The sequence below is a fragment of the Struthio camelus genome, chromosome 9 (assembly GCF_040807025.1).
Source record: "Struthio camelus isolate bStrCam1 chromosome 9, bStrCam1.hap1, whole genome shotgun sequence".
Lineage (NCBI taxonomy): Eukaryota > Metazoa > Chordata > Aves > Struthioniformes > Struthionidae > Struthio > Struthio camelus.
In genome coordinates this window covers 10,152,190-10,171,682 of record NC_090950.1, presented here as the reverse complement: position 1 = coordinate 10,171,682, position 19,493 = coordinate 10,152,190, and the positions used below count along the sequence as shown (strand labels likewise).

The 19,493-nt window shown below is 42.0% G+C and overlaps 1 protein-coding gene across 8 annotated transcripts in view; it reads right to left on the bottom strand.

Annotated features, from left to right (window-relative positions):
- CLSTN2 (calsyntenin 2) overlaps positions 1 to 19,493 on the bottom strand; it is a 595,520-nt gene that overhangs the window by 252,687 nt on the left and 323,340 nt on the right. Inside the window, exon 1 of one of the 8 annotated variants that reach the window (XM_068954004.1) lies at positions 10,255 to 10,271. The exons of the other annotated variants lie outside the window; for them this stretch is intronic. Within the exon in view, the coding sequence (XP_068810105.1) occupies position 10,255 (1 nt within the window). The 5' untranslated portion in view covers positions 10,256 to 10,271. Of the gene's footprint in view, positions 1 to 10,254; positions 10,272 to 19,493 lie in introns of those variants that run through there. 8 annotated transcript variants of the gene reach the window in all.

The window sequence follows — 19,493 nt, the reverse complement described above, 5'->3', positions numbered from 1 at the left end:
GTTATATGTAATCAGTTCTGGCTGGGAGTATTAGTCCTTTCTTTCCCCGGACTTGGCTTTGAGACGGAGAAATAAGATCAAATTGCTCTTCATGTGTATCGTGACAGTCGCATGGATATATACTTTACGTATTCACAGTCAGAGTCTCTGCTTTCAAGACTGATTTGAAGATTATGCAACACACAAACAAATAAATACTATTATCTCCAATAAGCTTACTATAAAATCTTCTTTGAAATGTGTGAATGACAGAGAAATTAAAGCAATTAAAGCCTTTGCAGGAACTTCTCTATAGAAGTTGAGAGGGGAGAATAATGGTCTGCCAGCGTTAGGTTTCATCAGCCTCTATGGGAGGTCTTTCTTTAGAAAATGTAATTGAAGTAGAATGAAATGCTGAACTGACAAAAAGATCTACTGATAATCCCTTTTTAAGTTAGGAAAGAATTCATCTGGAAGAAAAGACGACCACGGCATCTACCTTCTACTGAAATTACCATAGAGATCCCGCTCAATTTTAAATTAATTAATAAACGTGAAAGCATTCGATTCCAAATATCCACAGTAATAGAAAATACTGACATTCTAGATTTCTTATCTTAAAAGTAGCATTTTGCATGTCGGCTCCATGCTAAGTAGAAGAATAGCAGGAACAACAGAAAATTCCCGTCTCTATTATGCATTCCTAACTGAGCTGTCAAAATAGCAGTATTTTGGGGCAAAAAGGAGAACATTTGGTCTCATCTAGGGTTTATACAACATGCACTTGTTGCAATCAAGAAAAATGGATGAATGCTTAAACAGAGCTGGCCAAAGGGTATACACCAGACTCAGCACTGAGCATTCCAGTCTCAAGTCTTTAACAAGAGTTAATTGACTTTTGGGCACACATCTGTTTCTTTTTCCTGCAACTTTTCCATATATCAAGATAGATGAATTTGCTGGATCGGCATCTGCATAGATTATCTGCCATGTAAACTACCAAACTACCAACTGCATAAGGAAAGCTTTTCTGAGGGAGCTCTACTCCCATCAAGAGTAAATACAGAAGCATTATTTGCAATCCTTTACACCAGCTGGTCTTAAAAACACATGGTGAATCTATTACAGACCTGCAGCTGGCAAACAGTAAATTAAACACCGAAACACTTGATTGCTACAAATTAATACTTGCTATACGTTATGTCAGTCTATGCACTGGTTACTTCAGTTCTCTCTTCAATGCGTCAGTCTCGCTACACTGACCTTGTCATACTAGGCACGATCCTTAGGTTGTACTAATATAAAAGATGATCATAAATGCTGTAAAATCTAATTTATATAAGGGGGTGGGGGGAGAGGGAGGGAATGAGATTACCTGAGAAGGTTCACAAAAAATAGGATTTATTCTTAAAAAGGAAGCTCTTGTCCTCCCACAAATAAGCTAACCTTATTATTGAAATCACCTTTAGTAATGGATTGAGTTATCCATTTGATTATTCAATTAGTCATAGTTGCAGTTAATTATTACGACTCCTAAAGCAGAGTGGCGTCAACTGTGATTAAATCTACCCCATGTTTACCTGCATCTTCCCCATTCACAGAATGGAGAACAGTGACCCATCCCTGTGCCATGCCACTATTTACAGAATCATGCTGTCAAGAGTTCACTAAAATGACTTTAAGATCCAAAAACCTTGGTTTGGAAAAAAAAAATAAATAAATAAAGAAAGAAAGAAAGAAAGAAAGAAGAGGACAACAACATGGGCTGGAGAGCCTAAGAAAAACAGACATATGCGTAAATATACATGCGACATATGCGAGTTGGCCAGAAAAAAAACCAGAAAATGAGTTCAGCATTGAGTGTGCCAGTAACCCTGCAGTACAAGGAGCACAGGGGAAAAAAAGAAAAAGAAAAAGAAAAAGAAAAAGAAAAAGAAAAAGAAAAAGAAAAAGAAAAAGAAAAAGAAAAAGAAAAAGAAAAAGAAAAAGAAAAAGAAAAAGAAAAAGAAAAAGAAAAAGAAAAAGAAAAAGAAAAAGAAATGCAGGGGCAGGAAGTTTCTACCCGAGACAAGAGCTTTCTGAAGCTTTACTATTGATAAAAACACATCACTGAATTATTTCTTTAGAGTTGTGTGTTGTGCCCTTTCCTCCCTGTCCGCACGCCCCGCTTGGATTCAGTCTGAAGAGTGTGATGGATTGGTCCCACCTGCATCTACAGGCTTTTTAAAAATCACGCTGCAGAGACTTGGGTCTTTAGCCCCCAGGTCAGCCTCCAGCGCACCAGCTGAGACTGTGGCTACTGCACAAACACAAGCTGGGAACTCTTAATATTCTCTCAACTGTACAATAAAACAAGTTTCCTTCTTTCTTCATACAAAAAATAAGAACATAAATATTTACCATATATATATATGCAATTTTTCTTAACATAAGCTGCAAGATGGAAAACTGAAAAAGATTGTGGTAGTAAGTTATCTTAACAAAACATCCATGCATTAACTTGAGGTAACACTGAACGTGGTCAGTTACAATTTTATAACCGGCTTAATACCAGTGGTCTATATTGCCCATTTCTACAACCACCTTAGCTCCTCCGGTATAGCTAGTACATGCACATGTCCCCAGAACCTACCTTTAATTACAAATCCTTTAGTTAATCACGCTTCGGGAAGAGAAGGACCTTCCTCTCAAATCCCCATTCCTTAATTCTAGCGCATAACTTCTTTTTTTTTTTGGCTATATTACAAACTGAAGACATGTTCCCTTGCCAAGACTGGCTGGGAACCAAGGCTCTAAGAGCTCCTTTCACCATCCCAGGTGCTTCCCACTCGGTATGAGTACGTTCTCATGTTCATATTACTATGACTTGATGCCTAGAGAGCAAAGCTGCAAACATTTGGTGCTCTGGGACACCCTGTATCTAAGAGCAGCCATCCAAAATAAAGGACGACCCATGTGTACGTCATCCCAATGGAAGATCCACAAGGCACCGTCTTTCAGAGAAGCCCTCTGTCTGAGGCGACAGATTTCCCTTACTCATGTCTGAGGTACCGCTTGCCCTGTCCTCCATGGAGACTAGTTTGCCTCCTCCATGTTTCACTGACTGCTGTACAGAGAGGGGAACGCCACAGAAACCAGGCCCTTCCCTTTCGCACTAGGCAACAGCCTGAGCAGCCCTTAGAGCACACCAACAGCAGCGGAGAGAGGGGGCCCTTATTCTCCTCGATAGCTACAGGGGGTCTGCCGAAACCAGTTCTTGCAGAGGCAGCATATGAAACAAGCACGATATAAAGATTGCAAAGGAAAAGCTTCCTGGCTTCGGAAAACTGAGAATTCAAAAATATTTTCCATTTTATAGTACAACAAAGCCAAGACATTTCAAGGCTTCATGTTAAACTCCAGTGGTTTAACCTCTGCCGGCTTTGCTGAAAGAGATCTCTCCTTCGTATTATCACTTTCATCAGAGACCTGAGAAACCTCTCTTGACGACAGTCTCGTCAATGCTGGCATACCTTCCTAAAAATTTTTGGATTCAATGAATCTGGGTTGCTGATAAAGTGCAGCACAAGGCAAAAAAACTCTAACCTTTTCTTAGGCAACAATTTCAGTGCTTCCTTCTAAGACAAGGATAAATTTTTTCTGCAAAAAAAGGTTTTACGCACTCTATAAGGGTGCGTAACTTCAAGAGAACTCTTTTTCTATAGGAGCCAGAAGGCTAACACTGGCATAACGCAAAAACAGCATCACAGGTCTGGTGAACTGCAGAACAAAGCAATCAAAACACGGAATATTCAAATTCAATGCATATTTGGAAAGCTTTGGACATGTGAAAGACACATACCGATAGCACAGTTTTCCAGGCCCACCCACAACTGAAAGCGTACGTGACATTGATAGCTCTCCCCCCTCCCCCCCCCATAACCACTGCACTCAGATTTACCTCATGGATGAGTGAGCTACACTTTAACACCATCCCCCCCCTTCTTGAGCCCCCAGTCTAGAATAGCCACCAAAAAAAAAACACTATTTGCTAAAAATCCCAAAGCAGTAAAATCTACCGCTGACAAAGTCTGAGTTATTGCCCACCTGCCTACGCTCTTGTTTAATGGATCAACCACAACAGTTAAAAACTGACAATGGAAAGAGTTACAAGAAAATTGAAAGTGATATTAAAAATGTTTTTCCCGAGAAAGGAGGCTGTGTTTGCAAACAGGTAATTTAATTTCCTTGCACTGCCTCGCAAGTTGGTTAAATTAAAGCAAGATTTGTTTTCATGCTAGAATCCACTGGGAAGCTGATTACGCTGCAACACGCTTCCCTAAGTGCTGGGAGAACAAAGAAGAATGCAAAGAATGTTTCAGTATATGAAAACTGCTTATTAAATAACTCACTGATTTTCCTAAATGAATATACTAAAACGAAGAATGTTTCTTATAGAGCCAAATGAAGATTTACCACGGAGTAATGAGTAAATGCAGGCAAAATTACAGTTCTTTAACCAGCTTCCTTAATATTAACCATAAATGCTTTGAGGAGGATTTCTCATCTGAAAACTGTGCTGCTCTCCTTCAGTAAGATAGGTGCAGACTGCCTGCCTGCGGACCGTGCCTGAGTCCCAAATAAATTCTTATCTGTATTTCCACAGTGACCTGCTCTGATCTTCCACCAACTCACAGCCTAGTGGCTCCTCTTCTGTGAATTTCATCCACAGACGTGAACTATCAAAGATCAGGAGCAATAAGGAACAACCAAGCAGGCTCACTTGAATCAAAGACCGCGTTCACTGCCAAGTAAGAAATGAGTTCTTCTCTGTGCAGGTATCAGCCACCTGGGATCAAAATGATTACAGAGACTCTTGAATCTAGGTAAGAAATGACATTATTAATATGTGAACGATGGAGTTTTGGAGATTTCGTCCCACGTGTATTTGGAGCAAAAGCAAGAAAGGCATATAGAGAGGGGAGCAGTATGTACATGCTTCTCCTGAGCCAAAGCAAGCTCTTCTCTAGCATAATAGTACTTGAGGTTGCGTCACTCAAGTGCCAGAGGAGAGCTGCTCTTCCAGCACCGTCTCAACATCCATCCTCCAAATTTCCCTGGGGAAATTAACGGTAAATCAGGTGCCCTGAAAAAAACAAAATCAAGAAGCAAGCCAACAGTGGTATATCCTCCAAGTGGGAAGAGACCGAACCACTGGCAGGGACTGGTTCTTTGCAGTTTTGCCCTGTATGACTGTTTTTTTTATTCCTTCAGAGAACCAGTGACGGGGATTTTTCTTTTTTTTCCCCCTCATCATTTCATTCCACTCAAGGCTGTGGTGAGAAACTGTCTCTTTGTGAGCCGAGACTCCAGCCGACCGGGGCGCAGCACAAGGCCGAAAAGCACCAGCAAGTCCCAGCCGCTGCAGCCAGTGGTCGTGCTGCGCTATTTTCCAAACGTCTCTCAACAGAAAGCTCTGCAAAGTTCACACTCCGCATGAACGCCATTGCCCAGCAGCCTCGATGCCGTCCAGGCCCTCAGACCTAACAGGAAGAGGCAACCAGCGCCAGCTGCGAGGTGGGGCACGAAGCCGGCAGAGCAGCTCAGCACCACCATCGCGCTGCCACACTGCGCGTCAGGGGCACCGTGGCATCAACACCACCGTGTTACTCAGACTGTGGGTGCTATGGGAGGCAGGGACAAAACTCCAGCAGATTCTGCACTAAGCGGACCTAGGAGAAAACGTCCTTGCCAATCCTAGGTGACATATATTATACTTTAACTCCGAGGAATCAAAATACACCTGGTGGGCATCAGGATGCTTTACTAAAACTGTTACAGTGTGTTCCCACCTATACCCTGTGTTGAACTATATAGTCAGTTTTCAGAAAAAGTCTAAACCCTTTTTGACACCAGAGACCTTGCTCCGCCTCTCTGCCTTTATTATGGATAAAGCAAGGGAGGGGGGGGGGAAAAAAAAATCCTTCCTGATCCCTTAAGCAAAGTCCATAATCACATCTAAATCAAGGCACGTAATGACCCTACACAATCTCAAAGTTACTCATAAAAGAACATTTTTAGGAGAACTTTTAGTTAATTTAAGCACTTCTATAAATGCAAGGTTTTTTTTTTAATTTTTAGTACATTTTGACATTGAATTTTTTTCCCAATTTTCTAAGAAAATTATCTGAAGAAATGTTCCTAGGCAGTTCAAGCCACAAATTAGGAGGGATGTCTCATCCTCACAAAGCTACAAGAGCTTCAGCCAAAGGTACTGGTTTTCAGAAATTTTACAAATCTTAAATTAACAGGAAAATGATGGAAGCATAAACTGGCTGGAAATCTGCGCTGCGTGGCTGCTTCCAGCAAGCCTGCAATGACTGCCCTAAGGAATCTTGTCATAGCAGATGGATTTCACACAAATGGCCCCATCTGTCATTTTTCATTCGTGTGTCTGCAGCTCGAACTCAAAGAACACACCTAGGGCACGTTTTCATCAGAATGCCCTGCTAAGCACTCCAAGAGATGAAAGAGATAAAGAAGATAATGCCCCAAACCTTGCGCTGGGCAGAGAATCTGACCCAAACAAAATGAAAATCTGGCAGATTCTTTCCAGTTAAGATATGGGAATTAAATACTCCCTCCTCCTCCCCCAGCGAGCTGCAGAGGTATTTGGCAGAGGAAACATTTCCTTTTCTGTCATGTTTTATTTTCCAGCATTCGGCCATCTGTCCACTATTAGGTCCCTTTGAATGAGAAACTGGTTTGGAAGAATGGAGTATTTTTTACAACTGTTCTCCTGCAGGGCAGATAAGGACAGAAAGGGATGATTAAAGCTTCTGCTGGCTAGCAACATGAAGCCAGAGGAGAAAGAGAACAAAAAAGTCTGTCAGTCTTGTATGACAGAAGTTGGTTTCAAATTACCGTCATCCATAATTAGTGTATCGGGAGGAACAGAAACTATTCCACACCCGGCAGCACAGCAGCTCAGTTCCATATTTAAAGTAGCTGGGGCTCTTAAAATACCATTATTTAAGGCACATGCAGCCACTTGCAGAAGTCCAATTTCCAGTAAGAACAGGTGAATTATGCAGATGGTCCACACAGCTAGAGAGGATAGCCTTTTCATCCAGGGGCTCTCGGCGCCGAGATCCCTCCACGCTTTGCTCTTCAAGCTGCAACTCACTAGGGCTGACACCGAGTATAGCGCTCTTTTTTCTCTTTTCTCTCCTGAAAGGTTCATCAATATCAGCTGAGAATTTTTTCCAATACAGAAATACTAAGGGATGATGCAAGTTTTCTGATAACGGGATAGTCACATCGTCTATGTCAGGACAGTCTCTGATCATAAAGGTATTCCAGTAATATAATGGAAAGTTTAAAAAAAAAAAAAAAACCACACACAACACTTTCCATTTGACTGAAATACAAAGGTGTGATTTAAAACAACCTCACCAGTCTCTTACGCTCCTGCCAAAACCTCAGCCTCCCCTTTTTCCTCAGAAAAGGGCTAGTCTGCGATCCAAAACATACATTTTTACACCAACCTCCACCACCTTTTTTCTTCACGATTTCAGACAAGCATCCTCATCACATCCTCAGATTTGCATCTCCATATTGGAAATATCACACCTCTTACCTATCTGTGGGATGCTGCAAGAACAAGTTCAGTGTTTGTAAAGTGCTGAAACTCCAAGGCTATAAGAAAGCTGTACTCTGGGCTGTCCACACTGAAAAGAAATAGGGAAGAGCTATCTCAGTGAGCAATACGCTCACAGAGAGCGCCAAACCTACTGTGTTAATATGGAGATCTGCTAACAATAATGAAATTTTGTTGGCATTTTAAAGTTACTTATAACAGAGAAAATTTAATAAAGGGAGATACTAGACTATGATCAAGCCGATGCCAGTCGTACTTTGGCCTGACAAGATCAATCACCAGGATCCCACAGCTCAAGTGATCATTACGCCAATGTCAAAGAATTAGGAGAAGTGAGCGGCTGCACTTTTGTCAACCTTTGTATCACTGAGCCACAACACAGTGGGAAGCAGCTTGCAATGCACAGTGAAAATCCCTTTTTAAAATACGACAGACAAGCTAGCTCAAGAAGAGGTCAAGCAAGAAATCAGGAAGATGAGATCACAGAGCACTGGTGGAAGTACAGAGAAGAGCTGGCATAGCATTTCTCCCTCCCAACTAGTATTATCTCATTTTTATGAACCGTGAATTCCCCCCTTCCCTCTTTTTCCCTAGAAGAAAAAAATTATACAAGTCAATTAAAACTACGACTCTATACTCGCTCTGTGCGCGTATGTGTATTAAAAAAGAGTGAGAGAGTCATCACTGATGATAGCAGCATAAAAGACTCAGAAGACAGTAAGGTGAATCCCTTTACAAAATATACTTATGAGAGCTCAACAGGGAATACATACAGAGTGGTAGGTAATTGCTTGCTCTTTCAACAGTGCTGAATTCCGGAATGAACAGAAGTAATAACATGCGTAATGAAAATACTTCAACTGTTTAGAGACTGCAGATTTATACGTACTCTATGTTGACTACTCTTGACTACTGTATTAGTCATTATTTTTCCTAAGACGGGGAATACCACAAGCAGACTCTGTTAGACATGCTGCAGCATCTAACTCAAAAGCTGTTTCCATGTCCTCTGAACAGCTAAATGAATTCAGAAAAAATGCAGATCCAATGGAAAAGTTACGGTAATCACACAAAATTATTCACCATCACATCACTTTTCTTGTAATAATTTCACATCTACAGTAGCCTCTCAAGACCTTAGGAGAAAATAAATAAAAAGAGCAGCTGAGAACTCCAGGCTGCTACCTAAGTCATTGGGCAGATTTAAGGAAATGCTATTGTTGAGACAGTAGTAGATTACAAACAAATTTGCAGGCTTTCCTGCGAATGACTATTTTTATCTGGGGGAAAAAAATCCAGGTATGGTGTGATTCTTTAGACTCAGTCTGCCAAGAAAAGAGTCCAGTCAGCTACTTTCTCCCCTTACCATGCTCCTACAAAGGCATGCCAGCTTCACTTCTCTCTTGTAGGAAGTGGAGCTTAGGTTTATCTTCAACTTCCTTTATCATTTGAAAACCACAGGCAAAATGTTTTTTTTTCCTCTATTCATTCAAAACCCTATTTTAATAGATTAGCTGAGTAAGGTATTGAAAAACACCTATTTTACTACTTTTGGACTGATTTAAAGCCTACTGCAGTCAAAATTAGTTCTTCTATCGACTTCAAATAGATTAGGCCTTCTTTCGTTCACCACTGGTCAATATGAACGTCTTAACTGAATCCTTTTATATATTTCCAAAAATACCACAGAAGAACCTTTTGAAGAGGAGGGTGGGAAGGGAAGAGAAAGTAACAAAGCTATTTACATCAACCAACCCGCCACACCTTGCTGCTTTGCCTAAAGAAAACAGATATGGTATCAAGCAGTTTTTTTTAAGGGTCAAGAAGTAAGTTCTTACACACAAGCTGACATGAAATGCTAAGTGTCATTAGGAAATCAGCGCCTCGCTGTCCACTCCTTCTCAAACACTTCTACCGACTTATTTCCCACCACACACACACCACCACCACCACCACCCCCCAGTGGCTGTTGTGAGAACCAGGCTGATGACCAGCCGTCCATACAGATGTCCATACAGCTCCTCCTCAGCACAGCCTTTTGCCACCCTACTTGAAAGATCGGTATGCCGCCCGACTTAGAATTCTCTCTCTTTCCCTCACCAACACCACATCTTTTCCTTTAAGGTTCTGAAGGTCGGCTTCAATTATGCGGGTCACATCACTTGCTAGTACAAACAGTATGTATTTTCACACATCAGGCAATTGCCTCACAGTGAGACATTTACACGGAGAGACACTGTGCTCTCAAACAGTCCCTTTACTCTCTGTTGCAAAACACGGCACTGGGTTGCTCAAGCCGATTTTTCGGTTCGGAGACAAGACACAATCATGTCAACGAAGAACCCAATCAAGCCAACAACTGCGATCCCAGAGTCAGCACAGGCAGCCGCAACTCAGGCCCATCCGTACTTTCCTTTGAAGACGTATCTAATCATTGCATTCTCCCCACCTTCTGGTTCTTAAACACCCCCTTTTCTGTGTGTTAAACGCCACGCAGAAAGGGCATTGTAATGTCACTCTTCTCTTGAAAATCAAAAATGCAAATTCACAATAAATAACATACACTTCTTACAATCCACTGCACCATCAACTATGAAAACTATTGAACTGATTGCAATAAGAAGATGAAAACTCACTGAAAAGTGAAAGGGACAGGATCCCGCAGCGTTACTCTGTAACGAACAGCAGCATCTCTCTCTGCCCCATGGGTCCGAAGTGCTGCAGTTGCCACAGAGGGCTGTCCAGTTACCAGGTCACCACTGAACTTGGCACCTACTTTTAAGTCAACATAAAAGTTACAGATAAGCCAAGGCTGCACGTACGCGTGCAGTGAAGAAGCCTGCAGTCCAATGCAACAGGACACCAAATCTATCATTCAGGACTAGCTGTACATAGTGATATATTGCTATTTCCTTTATCATACTTTGAAAAGCACCATTTGGGTCCCTCATGTAAATGCATTTTGATTCTCATTTATCAAGCACCAGCAACGTCCTCTTCTGCTAAACCGAAGTGCCTAACGTGCAGTGGCCAACAGCGCTCCACCCCCCACCCCCCCGCCACTTCCTGAGCGGCTAAGTGGGCGTGCGCCGAGAGCCTCCACCACCGAAAGGATAAAGTGTTTACCTCTGACATTATGAAGACAGGACTGTTTTACATTACAATAGCATTATCGGTTCCAGCTACAGTACACGGATATTCTTGCTCATACAGATTGCTTCCCCCTTCACGTTTCTAAGGGCAAGACGTAAAACAAAAGAAATTAATTGGAATAGAAATAATACAGGCATGAAATAATGTAAGAAAATATATCTGATTTTAAAACACCAGATGTAATTTCTAAGTTTTCAGGATACAGTTCCAAGTTTTCTGTTTAAATAAAGGTAACGTTCAGTGCTCTTAAAGGTATATATAAAGCATCTCAAAATTATTTTCATTAGCACAACATTAAGCCGCTCTCAGCTTAATAGTGTGCATTTTGTTCAAAAAATCTCTTTCATATCCAGTCTATCCTTTCTTAGGCATTTAGATCATTTCCTTCAATTAAACAGTTTTAAAGGACTTGCTCCACCTCTCACAGACTGTTTATGACCTACTCCTTTGTATTTGAACTACAACTAACCCAATTTCCACTGCACTACAGAAGAGCAAGATCAGGAAGTGTTTTTGGAGGGTATGGGAAAACACCACAGGAGACACTTCCACGCGGCCTCCAACAGCCGCAAAACACCTCCTGCCGCAAGTCTGAAGCGGCGGGCATTGTGCCCCGGCGTACACCTTGCACACGTCCGAAGGAGCTTAAGCTGGTAAAACATGGGAAGAGCCACGGGCGTGCCTATTCAAAACACTGCAGCAAAGATGACCAAGTTAACGCATCCACACCACACAGCAGGCTGCAATGCAAAGAAATAAGCTAGAGGCTCAAAAACTGCAGGCCTTAACTAATGCAGACCTGCACCACGGCAAACACGCCTGGCAGCCACGGACAGGAGCACGCCAAGCGCTCCGCCCGTGCCGTCGCTCGCAACACCCGTGCTGCAGCGTCAGCACCGCGCCCCGGCAGCGCCCGCTGGCACCCACCCCAGCTCTCCACCTCATCCCTGCTGGGAAGCCACCCACTTCTGCTCTAACCACTACAGCCATCCTCTCACCGTGCAACCTTGGTTCATTTAGCTCTTTCCCCAACATCATCCAGTGGGGCCTCATGGTAAAACACTGCATTTGCCCGTTTTCCAAAGGGTTCAGTAGTTGGAAACATCTCACCCTGGGAGCGCAGCCTACTGCAGAGCAAGGCAATTTGGGAGTAAAACGCTGTGAGGGACAAAACTGCTTTTCCCAGGGGGGGACACTGTAACAGCATTTTCTATGTTAAATACTTCAGTAACATAAGTCATGCAAGTTTGCTATGGAAAGCAGAAAAAAAAAAATTGTGAGAAATATCATTTACAACTCCACTATGGTTTTTTTTTTTTTTTTCAATCAAAAAATGGTTTCAGCGGGAAAGTTCACCTGAGCTCAATATACAGCCCAGTGCAGAAACATAAATGTCCCTAAAGATCTGACACTTCCAAAATTTTGGGGGATATATAAAGTCCTGGCTTTTTATTAAATATTCCTCTGGTCCTCTAAAGTATACACAAGCATCAAAATTTAGATATAGTGTGCCAAACTGACCAGAAAAAATGTCTGTTTTGTTGATGATTAGTGGAGTATCCATTTTTCATTGAAAATGTGAAAGGATGTTGTACGTGCTGAACCTCTTGAACGGCCATCCAGACTTCAGAGCTTTTTTTAATCATCTCAAAAAAAAAAAAAAAAACCTGTCAAACAGATTTAATCTTCATCGCTTACTTTTTCAAGGCCAAAAGGAGGGATCTGAGGTTCTTTAAAACTTTTTGCTCGTCGAAAGTCAGATTGCTAGCCTTTTAGCACTACGCTGATCCAAACTACTGTGCATAACCACAGTGGACTGAATGATTTATTAATGCCCCAGGCTCTCTTTTTTGTCCTGTATCTAGCCACAATCAAATCTATACTGGATTGCAAACCATAGTGACCTACGACCAAAACACCCAAGGGCAATCTTGCCGCTTTTAAAAAAATATATAAATGATTAATAACTGAAAAAGGAAAAAATATACCTGCTTTATTTGCTATATTAAATCGTCTTTCTAAAGAATGTTCTATTTTTGGTGGAGACAAGTCAAATCACAGAGGAATACAGAAATCTCAGTCTGCTGTTTCTGCAGCTGCAGTATAGAGCACCAGCCTGCAGACGAGCAAATCCAACGTCGTTCGCCCCGATGGTCCTATTTTCGCTAGACCGAAAAACCAAACCCTTCAACTCCCTTTCTAAACACCTTCTCTTGCAAAAGAGAGCAAAAATCTTTACAAGAGAAACAACAACTGGTCTAACAATGAATTAAATATTTAATAGCGTAAAAAATTATTTTCTTGAATTAGGCGTCACACTGTAGCAAGGCAAACATATAATGCTCTCCATCTCTATTTCACTTTTATCAAAGTCAGTCTAATTTTGCCTGGAAAAATAAAATCATGAGCTGTATCAAAGAATTCAGGAGCATCTCTTTCCTTCTCAGATGAGAGAGCCATGCTGCTAGAAGCAGCTCCACATTTCAGAATAAACATTCTGTATTTCATTGTATGCCATTGCTTAACAAACTGCACAGTACTAATACATAATAGCGCATATGCGTTACCCACATTCAAATTACTTTGCAAATATCTTAGCGTTCACATTAAGTTGTAAGTTATTTCCTCTTTTGCTGCGGTCAATACAGGTAGAAAGCTCACACAGGACAACACTGAGCTACGTCAATAGGTTTTGTAGCGTGTTGTGCTACTGGCATGCCAACAAAGCCGTGCTGCTTCCATCCTGCAAGCTTGAGTTGTTCCAGGCAAAGCTCCGGCTCTTGAAACCATCTATACTAACTGAAATTTTATTACGCTGTGGCAAAACACTGCTTTCAAACTCCACAAATATCTTATCTCGCATCCAGCAGAAAGCTGATCCAGTGCAAGCTTACCATTACCACACAGATATCCTGACAAAACCAAATGACTCCCAATACTACTAAATGGTCCAAAGTGACACGTTCAGACATTTCAAAACTACATGTTTTCCATGCAGACATGATCTGTACGCAACCAGAAACAGCTTCAGTTTTCCATCAGTGCTATTTAGCTGCTGACTAACAGCTACCTTGGCCACCGCTGAGGCAGGTAACAGAGTCCTGGTTGGGCTGCTGCATTCCAGCTTTCTCCAGCCTCAGCACAGGCTACCCCAAGCAATGAACTGCTCCGATCGCACCCTCCTGCGTGCCAGCAGGGCTTGGGGGGGGGGGGGTAGCCGGCACACGGAGCACAAGATGTACGAGCTGTCGCTCCGCTAATCGGCACAAGAACATCATATTAATCAAAAGACCAGCAACTAGGTACCTATCATACAACTATCCAGATGGCAACTTTGCAAAACATTTCCAAAACGCATTACCTGTTTGCAGGGTAATGTTGCAATCTTAACAGATGCATAATTTGGGAGAGTGCTATGTGATTCTACTCCAAGAGGGGGTCAAAAACAGCACTTCAAAGAAAAGAACAAACAAGTAAGAATATGCGCGTGCAGAACAATGGAGTTCTCCTTGCCAGCCCTCCTCTTTCCTCCACATCACCCCAATCCTCCTACCCTGGGGAAAAAAAAAAAAAAATAACGTGATAGTACTATTTGTCTTCACCAATCAGGTACCAAGGGATTACGGCTGTCAAACATCTGTTTCTCACAAGAGCATCTCCAGCTCTCCAGATCAATTAATCTCTCCACCACGGTAATCCAAAAACAGCAAATATAAGTAAGAAAAGCACAAGAAATTGAGTAAGAGGAAGTGGGAAGAGATGGCAAGGGTAAACCTAAACGTGAATCGTTAATGACCTCCTCTCAATCCACTTAACTTTCTAGAAACTCACTGGAAGGAAGACCATAAGAAAAAGCACGGGTAAATCCCTCAGCACCCAGATGATTTTGGGAGGCTGCTCCCCCGTGCTGGACAGCGCTCCTCACTGCCAGAGAACAGAGGCCTTCGCCAGGCCCTGCAACCACCAGGGGGAAACCAGGTCCCTGAAAGCTTCCGCCTTCTCTAAGACTTCATCTGCTCACCGAAAGCTGCTTGGAAAGCACCTGTGCAAAGCAGCTACAGCTTTTTCAGGGACTGACAGCAGGAGTTCAGCCAGGAGCACATCACATCCCACCCCCTCATCAGCGCCTGTCGACTGACACTGCAGCCTCTTGCAAAAGCGCTTCCCTGCCCTTCTAAGCATTTCCCAAATTAACCTGAGCTACCTCAGAGACGGTCTCGCTCTCAATCTTGCCTTCTGTGGCCGTGACTTCCCGGGGCAGTGACGCTCCGTGAAAAAGAGATGGTTCAGACGGACTTGGACGCTAAACTTTCCAAGTGCTCACTGAGGTCTGCAAAGCTTAGTCCTCAGCCGGCCAAGTTGAGCCGAATCAGGAAGCTAAACTGGAAAGCCAACCCTCCCCAAAACAAAAAGAAAGTACATCGGAAAGAGCAAGCATATGAAATAGTCCCTTAACTGAGATGTTTCCTGCTGGCTTCTGCATTTATTTTGGCAAAGTAGCTGTAAAAGAGTCGTTCTACCCCAGGCATTTGGGCCTGACAATTTAAAGAACATCTCAATGACAGCAGGAGGCCCCGCTACAGACCGCAGGCTCAGCTACCCCTTACGGGCTCTTCTGTAGGTGTTTAAAGCAAGTCATCTGCTGCCATTAACATGCCCTGCACTGCTTTAGCACAGCACAGAAACACAGGGACTTTTTTTTTTTTTCTTTTTGCACAAAAGGGGGATAAAAAGCAAAGACCAATAGTTCTCAAGATAACTGTAGTCATATGTTGTGAGATCTGTAATTACTTAATCATTCATTGGTATCTCAGATGGGCTGTTCAGAAGAATTTAAAAAAAAAAAAAAAGCTATTTCTACCTGCTCTATAGAAATGGATTAAGTGTCAAAAGTGCCGAGAAACAAAACCCTTAGCATCACTCTAAAAATTCTGCTTTGACGAACATGCTGAAATTTGATTCAGCCCTTTGAAAATTTGACTCCTTGTGCCTAAGCTTGGTCCTTCAAGTTTATTTGTACTCTCTTAAGGGCTTGCATAATAAATTTGTGTGCTACAGTTAAATAAATAGCTTAAAATACACTATAACAACAGTACCTTCTCTTGAATTTAAATAGAAGTAGAATATGCAATGTTAAGATGCCTTCCCCACATCTGCACCGACTGCACCATTAGTAAGTGAGATTGGTCTAACTGCGCTTTGCCAAAAGATCTGTGTGAGTAAATGCTATAATAACAAAAAAAAGAGTACTAAAAACACATCTTGGTTCTTGCTTGTATCAATAGAAAGAAGTTCCAAAAAGAATCAAAACAAAAACCATGGACACTGGCATTCACATAGAATACCAAGTATTCACCTCATTTACTTACTCAGGTAGGACCGCAGCAATTTTTGGTTCATCCAGAATTATTTTAAAACAGCCTAAAAGCTTTGTATGGGGGTTTTCCTTTGTTTAACCACCAATTGAAAACCTTGCTATCTGACAAACATGCCTTTATTTTCAGAGCATTTAATGCACAGAACTCCACTGGAGGTTGGAAGACGGAACAGGTCCTCCACGCGCAGATGCCACTGGGCCTTCCAGCACAGGTATCTGTCTGTCCCCTCTCTCTCGCAGGCTTCCCTGGGCAGGCACGCAGAAAATCTGCATATGTGCTGTTGCTCGCAGTCCTTCAGCCTCACGGGAGATGTAAATTTACAATGTATAACTTCCACATAAACTACATCCTTAACTTGAAATCTCAACCTTGCAAACTACTATTTTTACACGGAAGTTGTCTGAAGGACTGACGCTTGGAGTAAAACTTCCAAAAGCACTAAAATAATTTAAAAGCTTAAGAGTCATCATCAGAAGCAACTGTGAGGCCCTAAATCCCTTCTGAAATACTAGAGACCTTCATGCCCTCAGTATATGTTTGGAGCTTAATATTTGCTTAAAACGCACACCACTTTGTTCTTCAAAGTCTCAATTCTTTGCTTTTTTCTATTCTCTTTTTGGGTTTCCAGCTGCTGAAGAGTCCCAACACATGCTTCAGAATCTCTAATCATTTACACTTGCAATGATATAGACTGTGCCAGTCATAAAATCAGGCTATGCTTTGCAAAAGAGGCTTAGCTCAAAAATATAAAAATACAGCAAGTGCAATGATTACTTCCTCCATTTATAGAAGAGGTGTGCAGCAATAAAAGTTACGGCATGGGAGAGCCTTTTCCAGCTTCTTAGAGTTTAAAGGGACAAGAAGAAGAAAGAACCCTGTGAACAGCTACTAGGGTGCAGTAATGACCAGTAATGAGCACTTACTAGAAAACACATTCTAACATCCTGCCTGATCTTAAGCACTTAACTCCACAAACAGAGAAGAGGAGGTAGGAATTTATGGAATATGGAGGAGGTTCACAGCAATGGGAAAGTTTGCCCAACTCAGTGCCAGATTCCAGTGTACGGAAGAGGCAATTTCCCTTTTTACCTATCTTTATTTTCTTTCACATTTCTGAAATGATTTCGGGAGAGTAAGTAGTCTACAGAAACCACAGTAAATAACAGCAAATGCACAACTTGGCAAGATCTATCATTAATTGGCTTTTATGTGTATGTTACAACCTCAGCATACTAAGCAACTCCTAGTAACGGTTGTACAAATCGTGTCAACGTTGCCTTAAGGAAAAAATATCTGCTTAGCTCCAAAATCTGCACAGAGCTGCAATACAACACAAGCAGCTTTTCTGCAGTCTCCTTTACACGGTGCAATGCCCTGGGAGCTCTGTATGTCAAAACAAACTTGGGCTAATTAAGACTGAGGTCAAATGCATAGTGTTCCTGGTTTATATTACAAGTAGGCCTTACATCAACACTTCTAATATCAGCAAGTCGAGTGTCTAAATTTGAGCTGCAAAAATGGTTCTAAACGTCACTTAATTCAGAAAGGGTCATGAAGTTTGAGAAGGGTTGATAACTGTTTAGAGGAATGAGAAAGTAATAATCGGTGCTGCACTTTCTCAGGAACTTCCTATACCATGTTTGAGGTTTCACAGCATCATTTTTCTTCTTCCATTTGTTGCAAGAATGGTAGAGAGCTAGGAGGAAAAACACACTTACAGAAAGCAGTGCCACATACACAAGCCAGACAGCAAAATATTTACAGGTTTTCTTTTCATCTTCCCTCTATTATTGCGATCATAAGCAAGAAGGAATACAGGAGGGAGCACTCCAATAAGAGTATAATGTAAATTGACCGGCTTAATCTCTTTACCGGGTCGGCTTTAGAGCCTGGCTTGCTTTCTGGGGGAATAAGAACCCACAACCCAGGCAGAAACATGCAAAACACTCCGATGGCTGTGGGCATCAAGCAAGCTTTGCCGCGTGGAAGACGGTCATGCTCCTACAGAGACTGTGTTAATTAAACATACCAGAGAAATAATGAACTTCAACAGGAAGGCAAAAATGTCTCTCCCTGAATGGATTTCACTTAATCTAGGGTGCCTATATTCTATAGGGACATCAAGTTAAATTTCTTCAAGTCTGCTTTGGATATGCCCCGAATCACCTCCATTTCGACAGGCTTACACCAAATCCTAGCAACCCATTTCATTTCCCACAGTTTGGCGAGCTTGATCCAGTCAGTATTTGCATAGCATTTTTCATACTTTTCTTGCACAAATGAAAGAAATTACATTAGTGATCTCCAGTCCAAAATCTCAGGGGTGGCTGCAATTATATATGATTTGAGTAAAACAAGCTTGAAGTTTTCTGAAGCATCTGAATATAGAGAGGCCTTCAAAACGACTTGCTTTCAAATTACAAACGTCATTAGGGAAGGAAAAGGACGATGGCATGGGCTGCTTTTCTGACTGAGGCTTAGTTTATTGGCATTAATGAACGACACTTAACCCAGGCAGCCACAGGAAGGAGAAGAAACTGTATTTTCCAAGAGAGAATGCCCTTCAGTGACCTGTGCTGCAAAGATCTCAGGGAACTTTAACTCAAAATCTCTAATTATAAACATAATGATCCTTCAGGGTCTAAAAATCTGCCCACTTAATTGCTTTTGGTTTAATGACATCTCACGATACGCTACAAACTCACAGTAGGAAGACTCTCCAGCTGCACCCGCAGGACTCCTGCAGGGTCACAGGCCTGGGGCTGGAGGGAAGCCGGGAGACCCCATCACTCACTCCCTCGCTCATTCATTCCCAATGTCTGTGGCGCCAGGAGGGTCAGATTTGTCTGCATCCCCTTTCGGGGCGCTGGCTTTGTCAATGCTAGTCACGTGCTTTGGCACAGACTGGACAGTTAATCAATCTGCCAGTGTAGGATGTTTGCAGGAGTTTCAATACTGATGGATTTCTACTCTCAAATCCATCTCACCTGCCTTCCCTCCTTTCAGCTCCAAAGGTTTAAAAACAAAAAAAAAAAAAGATATTAAGTTATAAACAAAAGTCCTACAATCCTAAAAAAAGAAAAAAAAAAAGCAGCCCCCCATTTGCTCTTTCCCTTCCCCAATTTCTTCTCTAAGTCTTCTCCTCAAAAAGACGAGGACTTGGTTTTGAGACAGCTATTCTTGTTTTCAAATTCTTTGTGGAGGCATGGATTTTTGTTGCTGTTCAGCACAATTTAACAGCACTCTTGAACACCATTCCCTCTAACAGCATCTAACTTACGATTTGTTTATCCTGATGTTTGTCCTAATAGTTCCCCTTCTCTGTTCAACACTAGGAACAGTCT